The sequence below is a fragment of the Emydura macquarii genome, unplaced genomic scaffold (genome assembly GCF_026122565.2).
Source record: "Emydura macquarii macquarii isolate MOO-44397 ecotype Brisbane River unplaced genomic scaffold, CSIRO-AGI_Emac_v2 contig_18, whole genome shotgun sequence".
Classification (NCBI taxonomy): Eukaryota; Metazoa; Chordata; order Testudines; family Chelidae; genus Emydura; species Emydura macquarii.
In genome coordinates, this window is record NW_027130155.1 from 11724528 (window position 1) to 11739818 (window position 15291).

General features: G+C 39.3%; 1 protein-coding gene across 2 annotated transcripts in view; it reads right to left on the reverse strand.

Annotated features, from left to right (window-relative positions):
* Positions 1-15291, reverse strand: part of COL4A3 (collagen type IV alpha 3 chain) — a 106522-nt gene that overhangs the window by 78511 nt on the left and 12720 nt on the right. For both annotated transcript variants that reach the window (XM_067561297.1, XM_067561224.1), the window contains exon 2: positions 5092-5148. In XM_067561297.1, coding sequence (XP_067417398.1) covers positions 5092-5106 — 15 coding nt within the window. In that variant the 5' untranslated portion in view covers positions 5107-5148. The remainder of the gene's footprint in view (positions 1-5091; positions 5149-15291) is intronic.

Here is a 15291-nt window from a genome sequence, read left to right on the forward strand (position 1 = left end):
CCTTCAGAACTCTTAGGTGGATACCATCTAATCCTGGTGACTAAATATTGTTTAATCTATCAATTTGTTCCAAAACCACCTCTACTGAAATCTCAGTCTGGGACAGTTCCTCAGATTTGTTACCTAAAAATAATGGCTCAGATGTGGGAATCTCCCTCATCTCCTCTGCAGTGAAGACTAATGAAAAGAGTTCATTTAGCTTCTCCTCAATGGCCTTATCTTCCTTCAGTGCTCTTTTAGCATCTCAATTGTTCAGTAGCTCCACTGATCGTTTGGCAAGTTTCCTGCTTCTGATGTATTTAACAAAACCTTTTGCTGTTAGTTTTTGTCTTTTGCTAATTGCTTTTCAATTTTTTTGTTGGTCTACAAAATTATACTTTTCTACTTGATTTGCAAGAATTTGTTCCTTTCTATTTTCCTCAGTAGGATTTGACTTCCAACTTTTAAGATGTCTTTTTGCCTCTCATTGACTCTTTTACTCTGGTTAGCTACAGTGGGGGTTTTTTCATCCTCTTACTGTTTTTTTTAAATTTGGGCTATACATATAGCTTGAGCCACTGTTACAGTGTTTTTAAAATAGTTTCCATGCAGCTTGCAGGCATTTCACTCAAGACTGTTCCTTTAAATTACCGTTTAAGTAGCCTCCTTTTTATATAGATCCCCTTTTTAGAGTGCAATGCTACTGTGGTGGATCTCTTTGGTATTTCCCCCACTGCAAGGATGTTAAATTTAATTACATTATGGTTGCTATTATGAATGGTTCAGTGATATTCACCTCTTGGAACAGATCCTGTGCATCACTTATGACTAAATCACAAACAGCATCTCTCCTTGTGGTTTCCAGGATTAGCTGCTCCAAGAAGCAGTCATCAATGGTGTCTAGAAATTTTAACTCTGCATCCCATCCTGAAGTGACACGTACCCAGCCAAAAAGGGGATAGTGGAAATCCCCCATTATTAATGGGTTTTCTGGTTTTTGTAGCCTCTCTAATCTCCTTGAGCATTTCACAATCACTATCACCATTCTTGTCAGGTTCTCAGTTGTACATTTCTACTGCTATGCTCTTATTATTCAAGCATGGAATCTATGATTTTTCAATTAAATAAATGGTTTATTTTTACCCCCCCAGTAAGTTGTGCAAACTGTATGGAGTTAATATCCAGTGCATGCTGTAAGGCCTATCTTTCTTCCTGGAGCTGCTGAGAGCTAGATAAGACTGGGGAGTGGAGACGGGGAACTCTGGAGATGATTTTATTGGTGGTGTGTGATGCGATTTGAATCCCATACCAACCCTGATAGGATTAATGAAGCCCTGAGAAGCAAATTAGATTACCTGGCCTCCCTCTGAAAGGGATGGCCAGGGTTAATTAAGACAGAGTGAAGCCCAGCTGGGGAAGGGCTGGGACAGCACTATAAAGTCAAGAAGCTGAAAGAAGAATGGGGGCTGTAGGGGAAGGAGGCTTCATTCAACTTCCTGGAATAAGGGAGGTTGTCGGAGACAAGAAGGAAGTCTAGGGAGAGAGTAAGCCCTGAAATCCTGCCCTGGAGTAAAGAGTCTAGCACAGGGGTTCTCAAATTTTTTTCCTAGGACCCCCTTTGAAAATATTTCAGGTTGTGACGATTCCCCTTCCCTCCCCACCATGCCATGCTGTGCCATCCTTACATCTGTGCTGCTGCTGGCAATGGTGCTGCTTTCAGAGCTGGGCACCCGACCAGTAGCCACTGCTCTCTGGCCACTCAGCTCTGAAGGGCTCTGGCTGCCAGCCATGCGCAGGGCTGACAGTTGGAGCCCTGGCATGAGTTAGGGCTGACAGCTCACAACCCCCTCATAATAACCTTGTGATCCCCGAGGTGTCACAACCCTCAGTTTGAGAACCCCCTGGTCTAGCAAGAGGCTAGAAGAGGGTAAAGTAGCCCCAGGGAGTACAGCAGGCTCCTGTGGTAAATCTAGAAACAGTCAAGGGAAGAGAGAGAGGCTGGGTAAGGAGCCCGGGGAAATAGGAATAGGGATGGGGACTGAGCCGACCTGGACTGCTGGGCTATAGGATCCCTGGGCCAGAAGCTGGTATAGTGGGTGGGCCCACATTCACCTGCCAGCCACTGGTATCAAGGCATCAACCCCGAGCTGGAGCTAAACAATGCCCAGAAAAGGTCCTGTTGGACTTCCTAACCCCAGAAGGGCTGGACTAAATGAGGATCTTTGTTCTATTTATGTTGCTGTCAGGGTAGTTTTATCGGTGGGTACTTAAAGAGTTCTGCATAGCTCAATAGCTGTACCTTCTACCAACAGAAGTTGGTCCAATAAAAGATATTACCTCACCCACAGTGTTCTCTCATATCCTGGGACCAACATAGCTCCAACACAACCACAAACAACTAATGGAAATGAAACATTTAAACATTTAAAATGGAACATTTAAACATTTAAAATGGAAACTACACAACAGGAAGAAACCCAGACCTGAAGAAGAGCTCTGTGTATCTTAGGGAAGCTGCTCATACCAGTTTCAAACTGGAGGATCCATTTTTTCAATGGTTTGTCCCATACAATATGGGAACAAAACCGGACATGGTTTTGTCTGGTATCTGACAGAGATGTCATTTTGAAGAACACGCTTCGCTGGATATGCTGGCAGACGGTGCATGCGAGGTCACACGGTGGGGCCATGTCACGCAGACAGGGGCTGGCTCACGCTGTTCAGTATTCCAGGAATGCACTAGTAGCCACCCTTATGTCGCTCGAAACTTGTACCTTCCATCAACAGCAGTTGCTCTAATAAAAAGATATTACCTCACCTACCTTGTCTATCTCATATTGTGATAATCAGGGTCTAGAACACCGAAAAGGAGAAAAGGGAGGCTGAACCCCAAAGAATAAGCAGTTGAATCAAGTGGTTTGTATACAGTGTTACTGTATATAAATGTGTCAAAAAAGGTCTTTTATGAGAGCTGGTAATGTTCTGATCTTGATGGCCATGAAGAGAGATACATAGGTTATGGTTATGCATGCATATATGTGTAGAACATTGTAATTGTAACTGCAGCATAGCCTTGTGGCAGTGTGGGGAAGCTATCAGGCAGAGAAGCTTCCCAGGCTAGTTTTTTACATGAAAACTACTATAACTCCAAGCACCTACCATTGTACAACCTAGAGAAAGACAACAGTTGAACATCAAAGTTAATGACAAGACACAAAGTGAATAGAAAACCCCAGTCTTGGAAAACTAAGGCAGTAGGGAGTCCCATCACTCACCCACACACACTCTGTGTAACCATGTAACCCGTCTGAGAGAAAAGGGGGGGAAATATCCTGAAAACCCTGTTAAAATGTGATAAAGTTTGGAGGGAAGGCTATCCAGAAACTGAGGGCCAGCATCTAAGCAGGCTGCTGTCTGTGAAACACTGAATCCCCTCTAGGACAGAAGGCATGCTTGGAAATTGTTCAGAGGCAATAGCTAACTGGTATTATAAAAGTTAGTGTAATACAGAGGTGTAAAGCCTCAGATTGCATCTTTATTTTCTGTGTAACTTGTATGTGTTTGCTTTTCCTTACTATTTCATCTTTGAATTTCTGATTTTTCTATTAAATCCTTTCGTTTAGTTTTACCCCAAGCAGGTCTCTGTTGTGCAAACTATGTGGAGTGTGTCTGCCCAAGTGAACTGACAACTGGGGGCAGGTTTTACTCTTTCAGGGGTGGCAAAGTGGAAAAAGTCCAAGTGTCTGGTAGTTAAGAACTCAAGGAGATGGGAAGAGTCTTGACTGGAGAAATTGTTGAGGTCCCCCTCCAAGGAGAACTAGGCTGCTGGAAGACATCATTGAGACATTCATGCTTGCAAGCTGGCTACTGATGCTTGAGCTTTGAGTCATAGCAGCATAGCATTAAGGCACCCAAAAGTTATAAGGCAGGTGGTGACAGAACCCCTTACTGGTCTGGGTGATCCCCAAAATGCCACATGTATCCTGGGATCAACACAGCTATAAAATTGCAAACAAAGTTACTTGCTGGAGTCTGTTTAATCTGAACAGTTTGTCAACAACACCTAGAGTTTGGGAGAAGTGCTCTTTTGTTTAGTACTGTAGAAATCTGAACAACTAAATAAATAGAAATTATTTTAAAACTTTTACATTCTTCCTACAGAGTTCTGTGTACAGTTATTCTGAGAGGTGAAGGTGAGGTAGTGAATCCAACTTAGAATAATAGAATCATAGAATATTAGGGTTGGAAGGGACCTCAGGAGGTCATTTAGTCCAACCCCCTGCTCAAAGTAGGACTAACCCCTAGTAAATCATCCCAGCCAGGGTTTTGTCAAGCAGGGCCTTAAAAACCTCTAAAGATGGAGATTCCACCACCTCCCTAAGTAATCTATTCCAGTGCTTTGCACCCTCCTAGTGAAAATGTTTTTCCTAATATCCAACCTAGACCTCCCTCACTGAAACATGAGACCACTGCTCCTTGTTCTGTCATCTGCCACCACTGAACAGCCTAGCTCCATCCTCCCTGGAGCCCTCTTCAGGTAGTTGAAAGCTTCTATCAAATCCCCCCTCACTCTTCTCTTCTGCAGACTAAACAAACCCAGTTCCCTCAGCCTCTCCTCATAAGTCATGTGCTCCAGCCCCCTAATAATTTTCATTGCCCTCCACTCGACTCTCTCCAATTTGTCCACATCCTTCCTGTAGTGGGGGTGCCCAAAACTGGACACAATACTCCAGATGTGGCCTTACCAGTGCCGAATAGAGGGGAATAATCACTTCCCCTGATCTGCTGGCAATGCTCCTACTAATGCAGCCCAATATACTGTTAGCCTTCTTGGCAATAGGGGCACACTGTTGACTCATATCCAGCTTCTTGTCCACTGAAATCCCCAAGCCTTTTTCTGCAGAACTGCTGCTTAGCCACAGAACTGCTGCTTGGTCCCCATTCCGTAGCAGTGCATGGGATTCTAGGGTTGTCCAGAGAATCTTTTACCAGAAATATCTGTTTGTACCACCACCCAATAAATTCATTCTCTCTATCATTAATATTTTATTAATTTGCACTAATGGTTTATCTTGGAAAGGAGAGGAGAGGGAAACATATTTAATCTCTTACCTTATTACCTTTCATTCCATCACAATAGCAGTGGCTTTTACCTTTGCAGACACAGTTCTGAAAAGAAAAGATGGGAACTTTACAATAAAGGGAATTAATTATTTCATTGTGCTGTCTGATGGACAATTGCCTTGAAAATATTTGATCTATGTGATTTTTAATGAAGTAAAACAATTTCCAGGTAATATATCAATACCTACACATGATGCTATGTACAATAGTCATCCTTAGCACTCGAACATTAGCTAGTTATCCCTCACAACAGATCCATGAGGCAGGTAATGGATGCTATCCCTATTTTTATAGTTGGGAAAATTGGGACTAAGAGCACAACACTTTCCCAAGGCCACAATGGCAATAAGTATCAGTTCAACAATTATTTTCCTCCCACACTAGTATTACACTAATATAGCAGCATTAACTTCTGAAGAGTCCGTCCTGATTAACAGTGGTGCCAGGAACAGGAGATGCAAACCCTGAAGTTTTACAGATGTTTTGTGTTAAAGGCACTTTTATAATCCCTGTCACTGAAATTAGTAGCAAAACATACATACATTGACTGTAGTGGGAGCAAGAGCAGGCCAATGAATTATAACTAAAGATAACAAGTAAAGGGTAACTAATGCCATTTGACCCATGATGGGCAGCCAATTTTCCCTCTGCAAGTAAGAGAATAGAGTTAGACACTAAGTGCCCTATGCCATAAACATATGCTATCTTGTGAGTAATCTTTAACTGCATTTAAAGATAACATCTTTGATTGAGATTCTAACTCCATAACAACTAGTGGAAATGCTAGTCAAATTGCATTTATTCTCAGTATTTTAGGTATCCTCATTCAAAACTAATTTGAACAGCATCAAAATCTTTTTTTTTTTTTTTGGTACTTACAAATGGAAGCCAAATGACTCTGTGTAAGGCACATATTGTACTGGTTGCACAAGTTAACAGGCACTTTTTCAGAATGATCAAAAAATTCCCTTGACATCTACGCAATAGCCCAAATTTGTATATCAGAAGCCAATACAAGCATGGCTGTTACACAAGATAGCATTTTAAATGACAGAAGCAAGAAGAAATATAGATAGTAATAATAAAATCAACAATGAAGAGTAGAAACAATCCTTCCAGGAGGAACTCAAGTATTGTTTTTAACAATACATCAGTGTCATTTAGACTCAGACCCTCCCTACTATTTCCCTCCTTCTCCAGAGCCTTTGGCTGAGCTATTCAGTGTTTAATCACAGATCAAACGTTAAACTGCCTAATTAATCACATATAAGATGCAGATGGAGAGAACTAACTAGCTATCATTACCTGGTTAATCAGCATTACCTGCAGACAGAGGAAGCTTTCTGCTGAGCAGCTTGGTGTACTATGAAACTAAGGTTAGGAGACCTGTCTTCTGGAAGACTACAGATAATCTCAGTTGAGTACAGTGCATTGTGAACTATATTATCCCTGGCCCTTGTGCAGATCTCAATAAGGAACAGAGGGCAAAAGGAGCCTGTTACAAAAAAAGTTCCACACCATGCGTGGACGAGTGAAGGGTTGTTCCCTCTCTGCATTCCTGGACACAGAATCCCAATGGACTGGGGTGGGTAGAAGGTGGGGATATAAGATTCGTGATACACAATCCCTCCTCACCCTCAGGCCCTACCTGAAAGTAGTTCAATTCCACATCATCCACTGCCCAGAACTGTGTTTACATGGCATAACTTGCTGTAAAATTCCATATTATTTAAACTCTGTTTTTGTCTTAAATTTCACTCTGCGCAAAGCATCTTCTGACCTAAAATGGAATGCAGCAGATGTTGTCCAGATTAAGTCTGGTTAGGTGTGGGTTGCAAAATAAAAAAATAAAGAGAACCAGGTGGCAGATAAAAGTAGATAAAAAATTCTTAAAGAATTTAAGAATCTACTCAAGCTCAGTAGACAAATCTATGTGTGAGAACTGCTTATTTTTCCAGCTAGCCTTTTAAGGAGTTAAAATATAATCAGCTTAATTATTTGGAATGTTTAAAAAAGGCTCTCTCTTTGCAATTTCAGCACAGCAGACAGTCCTAAGTTAAGTAAAATAAAATCATATCAGAACTTGTAGAAAAAACATTGGCAAAGGTTACTCCAGAAGTCACATTACTAAAGCACTTATTATTTCATTAGTTAGTTTTGAATCAGAATGAGTAAATCACAAGAAATAATTATAGGAATAATGTGCATTGCAAAGGATCAAGTTCCAATACCTCTCAAGATGCCTTAGCACCAGTGGTCCAGAGTCAGGAATATAACATTATCCTAATTTCTTATCTGTGATGTTTATCCATTTGAGAGAGGACAAGTAAAGTTCAGCAAATGTTATTTATTAGAACAAGCAAAACCCTTAAGCTGTCAAGCACAAATATCAGCATAAAAAGTAATAACTCAGAATAAATTGAGAGCAGAGTAATTTTATTAGAAGACAACAGCTGTTAGGCAATCAATTTTTGTTGATCCCTATTTAATAACAGTGTCTTCCATCCTGAAAGATTCTAAAATGCTTTATAAAGATGACTTCAACAGGTGCTCTGCCTGAAAACATACAGGAAGCATACTGTCACCCAGGACCCAAGCATCATTTTTTCCAGGCCCAGTACAAACTTGTAACACGGGCCTCCTCCCATACACACACCACAATCCCTCATCCCATACATACAATCTCACGAGCCATGAAAAACTTTTCTTCATGGTAATGGGGGTTGCAGCCTGGGCCGGGCCCCCCAGGGCCTCCAGACCTCAGTAAAGTGTACCTTCCCCGACCCCATGTGGGGGCCCTGCTGTCAGCTCTGAATCAGGCAGCTAGGAGACAGAAAAGTAACCAGTACACAGCACTGCAAACAGTGGACTGTGGAACCCGATGACCTAGATTCTCATCTGCATCCAGTGAACATTGGGTGTATCTCAGAAGGGGAATAGTGAAGTAAGTGGTTTTTGTTCCCCAATTCTGTGGCTTACTCTGCACCATCTAGCTATGTCCTCCTAGTGTATGTCTGCCAGCTGGTAATTGCTGGCGTACAGTAAGGCTTCTGTCAAGTTCACAACAATGCCCAAATATGCCCCCTACACTGGTTTTATCTCAGTTCAGAATTCCCTCTTGCCAAAGGAATCCTGAACAGGGAGGAGAGAGAAGAATCTAGGAGGTTTTTGGCTCCTTTGTGCCATCTGAGCAATACATGGGAGGTGGAACAAACTGAACTCAGCTGACCCTGTGATTCTTTACACAAAGTACCTACAAATACACAAAGTAAATTATGAGAAAAAATAGGATTTTCTCCATGTCTTTCAGCTCTAGTAATCGTAGATGTTATTTTTAAAAACAAGAAGTTAAGATTTTCAGACAGAAGTATGTTTAAGTTGGCTGTGTCCTGTTCAAGAATGTCTACTGATGAGAAACAAATATTTTCTGATACACTTTTCATTTTTTGGAAGTGATAAACTGTACATTCATAATCACTCAGGATAAGAAGGTACTTACACCAGACAGCTAGTCTAGTCTAGTCTCTATGGGCTACAAATGCCCATGCACATGAATCACTGACTGAACTACAGACTCAAGAATGAAGCTTAGAGGGTAAAGCTCATTATGTCTCGAAAGGAATAAATTGCTAGTTTAAAATTCTCAAGTCACAAATAAATCTTTGAAATATTTTTCATTTTACACAAGTTGTGTCTGTAAGTTACAAATGGTCTGGCTATTCTAAGCAACACACACTTATTGTGCAATATAGGTGCAATTAGGCATTTAAGTCAGTGTTCAGTTTCCTAAACAAAGATTTAAACACACAACTCATAGTCAAAGGAACTTTAAATTGAGACACACAGCACTTTGGAACTATGCATAGATGGCAAGTGAATTGATCTACTATACTATAGGCATACACAGGAAAACTATTAGTAAATTGTGCATACAAGACCCATTCTGATTGGGCAACTCGACAAAGTGAAGCCATAAGCGTAAAAACTTAGATTTGGCCAAAAATAATACTATATAAAACAGTGCATCACCCATAGTAGTTGCAAAGATGACAATAATTTTGAACAGAAGGAGAATCCTTATAAAGTCCCAGGGGCAAGAACACAGGCATATTTACCCATAACAGTAATTTAGCTAGTGTATTTCTCACTTTGCAGAAAAATAAATCTAGAAGACTACTACATAAAAATAAATTTAGATTACTACATATATATAGATATTTATACTACATATAAACTATTTTGGCTCTCAATAAGCGTATTTGAGACACTCAACCCAGAAGAGCCATATTTTACCTCTATTAAAATTATTAATGTTTCCTAATCTTTCAAATTATGTGCTTTTCTTACACAGCAAAAACTTATACTTACTACTCCAATGAGAATCATTCTCCATATTTAGTATCCTTTTGATATACAACTCTCTTTTAAGATATACACATAGGTGAGTTACTGTATTTGGCAGGGATAAATACAGGTTTTTAGTGTACCAGTCTTCAAATATGTTTGAGTCATTTTTCAATTTTAAGTGAATTTTGTACTCATCTGGCAATCTGAGGTTGAAGTCATTTATCTGGCTAGTGAAATGTGGGGAAATTTATTCACAACAATCCAACAAAGTGGCTCAGTCATAACCTGGAAGAATCACTTCTTGGGGTAAAGGGATAATTCAGTTTCCACAGTGATTCAGTCCTTTCCTCTCTGTTCAAAGACTTCCAACAAGAATGCCAACTAGTGCTGTTGTAAAGGATCCCACGTACTGAACAACTCAACCATCTAGAGAGACCTTAAAACGTAAGTCTTGACAAGTTATGAGCTTTCTGTAGATACCTTACACAGTACTCTTTATGGATCAATATCCTGTAAGACATATTTGGTGTAGTGAGTTTGTCAGGTCTGAAGTGAGAGTTTGCAAAGAACACCCCACTCTCCCCAGTAGTTTAAAGCAGGAACTCCTTTCTGAGATCAAAGATGTTTTGTGTCTCTTAATGTTTTTTTAAAATATTTAAAAAAACAATTACATTATGCATTATTGTAGCATGCCTTCTACAATGGAGCAATGACTGAAGAACAAGGAAAAGAGAACAGACTACACTGTTCATATGTGTAATTTAACTCTATCATGCATAATAATAGCAGTAACAACAGGACTTTGCACTCATATAGTGTTTTGAACCGGGTTAAACCTTGCTGAAACTGATGTGTGAATGTGCTCTTCACTTAAAATAGCTCTAAGAGACAGTTTAGGGGCCACATCTAAAACAAGGCATAAAGGAGTTTGCCAAGAAGCTAGCACCATGTGGCTGGAGGGTTCCACTAGGTATAAATCTAAACAGGTGTGTGAAAAAGACAAGATGAGGGAGAGGGGAAAAAACTACACGTGGAGCTAAGTGTATGATCCCCAGCTCATGTAGACATGTATTAACTTTCACTGAGCTAGTACCTAAACATTAAATAGTGTACCTGTGGTAGCACACGGAGCAGTGGCACTGGGTAGCCCATCCCAAATATTTACTTATGGGGCCCAGGTGAAACTGTAGTCAAAGAAGCTATTCCTTGTTTTTGGTTCCTCCTGAGTTTGGAGAAGCAGGACTTTGTACATTCCATGAAAATAAACAGGATTGCATCCCCACTAGAGTAAGTAAGTAGAGAATTTTGATTTAGGTCATGTCTTTACAAACTACAGGTGTGACTAGGTGTGACCCCTGACTAACACAGCTGTGCTAGCAAAAGCCCCTAGGATAGATGTAGTTATACCAGCAAATCCGTTCTTTTGGCGAGATAGCTTGTTTTGCTAAGTGGGACTGGAAAAGTGCAGTTTTGCTGGTATAAACTGTGTCCAATCTAGGTGTACTTTGCTACTAAAATACACTTGTATAGCTCTACTGGCAAAGAGCTACTAGTTTAGATATGGCCTTAGTGGTATATTACCCCTTCTCTGTACAGTTCTAAATGATTGAACAAGGCACAAGGCATTGGAGGATCAGAAATTTTTTTGAATTATGGAACCTATCAAAGCAAAATACCAGTCTCATAATTACAATCTGTATATTAGAAGGTTTTTCATGCGTTGTGAGCATCAAACATACATTCCCTCAAGTTATCAAAGACCAGTAAAAGCTTTAAATTTTTTTTAGTAATTGTTGGACCAGTATAACAAAATCAAATTATTAAGCCGTCAATAAATATAGCAAACATACTGCAGAAATATGATATGATGAGATGAAGGAAAATATGTCAGTCCCCGAAACCTTAAAACATTATGCAGTCACTTGTGCATTGCAATGCAGGCAAACTAACATTCCTACCTGAGGAGACTCCCATTAACATGAATGTATGCAATCAAAATTCATGGCATTTTGCCTGCTGGTTGAATATCTAAAATCCTTTGAAAAGTGATTTTTGGAAAGTCATTTTGTTTTTCCATTAAAAATATACCTATAAACTGGCTTTTGATCAAACCATATCAGTCTGTGATCTCTACAGATCTCACATAAGGAGAGTCAGTCTGCTACAAGACTTTGAAAGAAAAGCTACCTGCCTCAGGAAGTGGTGTGGTTGAATCTGTTATTTACAAATTTTACAGCATATTTTGCAGGTAGGTGTCATTCTTCCCTCTGAATAAGTACTGAATGAAAGCCCCAAAGTTTGGTGTTAAGGGCTTTATGTTGCTAGATGTGCTGTTTTTAGGATCAGATGCAAAATAGGAGTCCTGCCGCCTAAAATCTGTGGTCACCTAAAATCTCAAAACATACTTCACAGGAATAGCAATTCCTGCCAGGATTAGCAATTCCTGGCTAAATAACAACTGAGTAGTTACACTCTTCCTATTTAAAATGCAGGATGCCATGTGCTGCTTAAAACCACCACATGAAATAGCTGATGGCATTTCAGTCATGGGTGAAGTGATCCCCCAACATATAGTTTGTATCAGTATTCAGTTTGTTAAGTCTGTCTAAATTGGGTCAAGGTAGTGGTTTTCAGTTCCAAATTGGATTCAGCCATGGATTCGGCTTTAAGACCTAGTTAGGGTTATGGTTGGATCTGATGGTGCTGAAATCCTCTGCACTGTTCTAGCAAGACTTTGGTCCAAAGGCAGGAAATGTTATGAGAGCAGCTGATCTCATGAGTCTCCCATCATTTTGAGCTGAAAACTCACAAATTCTTATGAGATTATGGCTGCATCCAAACCAAAACTGGAAAGTAGGGCCCAGATACTCAGGTACTCTGGCTGTGTTTTGTTTAGCACAAGATGGATGGCAACATGGATTAGTGTTGGTCACCTTTATGGTTCTCCAGTTCTGGGCTGGCCAGGGACTGGGCTGTCCAACAGACAGTTCTGGTAGCTACAAATTGCTCCTTTTTGAAAGTCACATTCTGACTCAAAACATATATGTTAAGTGACTCTGATGAATGCTAGAGACATGGTTGGGAAGGGAGTTTTTTTATATATTCTCTGGTTTTGTCCCAGAAATAGTAAGTATTGGAATAAGCTAAGTGATAATTTAGAAAAAGGGTGGTATTTTAAAATTTCGACATAGAATTTGTTAATTCTACACCGTCAGTTATTGAAGACTTAACATTTTAGAATGTAATTATTCTTATGTCTGTTGCAAAGTAGCTTTTGTAAATTGACACCAATGATGAATGACTGGTACAGAGATATGGCAGAAGTTTTTGCAGATGAGCAGTTAGGTTAGATTTACATACTTTTTTCTACTGATGTCAAGTCACTGAGTATAATAAAAGATCTTTTTATATTAGACTCTCAATAAACCTCTTTAGGAATGTACATTTCATTTTCTAAAGTAAAATTCACTATGTAGCAACCATCTTGCAATCCTTTGGCCAATTGTCTTTATTAGAACTATTAACTATTATAAGAAAAGATGCAAACTGTAGATTCACTAAAATGAAATAAAATAGAAGGCAACATAGGCTTCAGCAGATTTCCATCTCTTACATAAATATTGTAAAAAGAGGCAAGTTATGGCCTAGAATGAATATATAAAAACAATAGCAATTTGGTCTCAATCCTGCAATGTAAGGTATGTGAGGGAATTGCTGCCCCTGCATACTACATGCTGCAGGATCAGGACCTTTGTTTTGTAAAACTACTGTAAATGATGCCTGCACAGTACATCACTTTCATTAAATGTCTTTTTACATCATTTCATACATACCTGGTTCCAAACACTGCTCCAATCTCCATCCGGAATTAATTCAAAATTTATCCTCTTAAGAGCTGTAGAACGGTGACTGTCAAAACTGAAACCCTGACTTCTTACTATCATCACTAATTCTCCTCTTACAAGATAAGACAACTCCCAGTGTAATCAATGCCAGTTGGCATATCCTGACAGGGATGGAGGGCAGGCAGACAAAATGGTGTCTGTCTTGTTTTTTCTTCTCTCAACACTAGTTGAGACTAGTTATTTTCCTATACATGCTTTCAATGTCCATACTATTACCATAATCCTCAATCACATTCTTGGATCTTGTGACTAAATGGATAGTTTTTGGCTTATTTGACATTATTTATTAATTTGATGTTTTCATGAACTCTGTGGTTTGTGTTCCACAGTACTTACTGGAATTTTAAAAAGAATTAACTATAAACACATGAAACTCTCTAGTGATACAAAATTCTATTTGCTTAAGATTTTTCAGCACTACTTCCATGGCTGTTGCAATTTTTATAGCCCTGATCCTGGAATACAGAAGTAATTACTATAATTATTTTTCCTGTATATTATTATATAATTATTGCTTTAACAAATCTATTCCACATGGTTAGCTGATGACTAAACTTTATTACATTCTAGATTTCTAGATGATCTAAAGTGTTGGAAATATTTAAATCTTAGCCTAAGGGATGCCTGAAAACTGAAAAGTGTTCCTTCAGCATGTATGCATATTTTACATTATGTTTTTCTGATAATCTTCCAACCTCAAGTAAAACAGGATATCATTACATACAGCAGGTTTCACTGGTGTATGTAGTAATACCATAGCAAATCTGTTTGCTATACATTACTATAGCAAAAATTAATTTAAATAATTTTAGTGAATAGGTGTATTTAATTTTTCTCTTCCCAGTCATTAATACTTGTGCTTTATGGAGACACTTATTACATAAGAGGACACTAGAGGAAGTAGGAACAAACACTGCCTGTCTCAAACAACATATGGTGTTTAAACCTATTGCTTTCTCCCTAATGAACTCCAAGGTCAATTCCCAAGGTGAAACCATATTTGAGGTGGGTCCCCCTGTTGATATTCTTTTATATAGGTATTTACATATATAGGGCCTGATTCTGCTCAAACAAACTAGATTTACACCTGTGCAACTCCATTACTACTGATGTACACCGGAACAGGAGCAGAATCAGGCCTGGGCTATTTAATCATGTGGTTGGAGAACACCTCTCTTTTTCTTTCAGATTTTGCTTGGATTTTACATATGTGTGCAGTGGAGTCAGAGGAGGGTGCAAGGAGCCTTCTTCCCAACTTATACAATCCTCATAAGGACATGATAGAATTGCTGTTGCTGCACTTGGAAGAGCTCAGGGATTATTCCCCCAGGGGCATATGAGGCCCCGAAGTGAGCAGAGAAGCAAGCCAGCCCCTGGCTCTACACACCTAGTTCTTCTCTATGAACCAGCTCATGGAGCTGGCTGCATGCACTAGAGGTACTGAGCTATACCACTCAAAGGGATGTAGCAGCAGGGCAATTCACAGCACACTATACACCTGCTAAGGCTGGTGTCCAGCTTTGGCCTGCGGTCAGTTAACCATAATAATTTGCATGTCTTTAATTTCCCTAGGTTCTACAGTGTTCAGCTTGAACCCTGATATATAACATAGTATGAAATGAAATATCTGTTAGATAAATCACACATCTACTCTACCTAGGGCAAGATAATGCTTTCTTAATCTTTGCTTGAATAACATGTACTCCTTCAAAAAGTTGTTTGCCAGGTACATTGATTGAAGACAAAATCCCATTTAATGAACACTTTGTACACCAGAGTTTACACTATCTTGATTTAAAAAGCAGAATCCCATTTTGGAATTTCCTAAACATGTTTTACATATTATGATGCGTGCCTGCAACAAAATATCTAAGAGGCACAAAATTAAGCCAACGGCAGTGTATAAAAATACTCCAAAAATATCATTGTCTCTTTT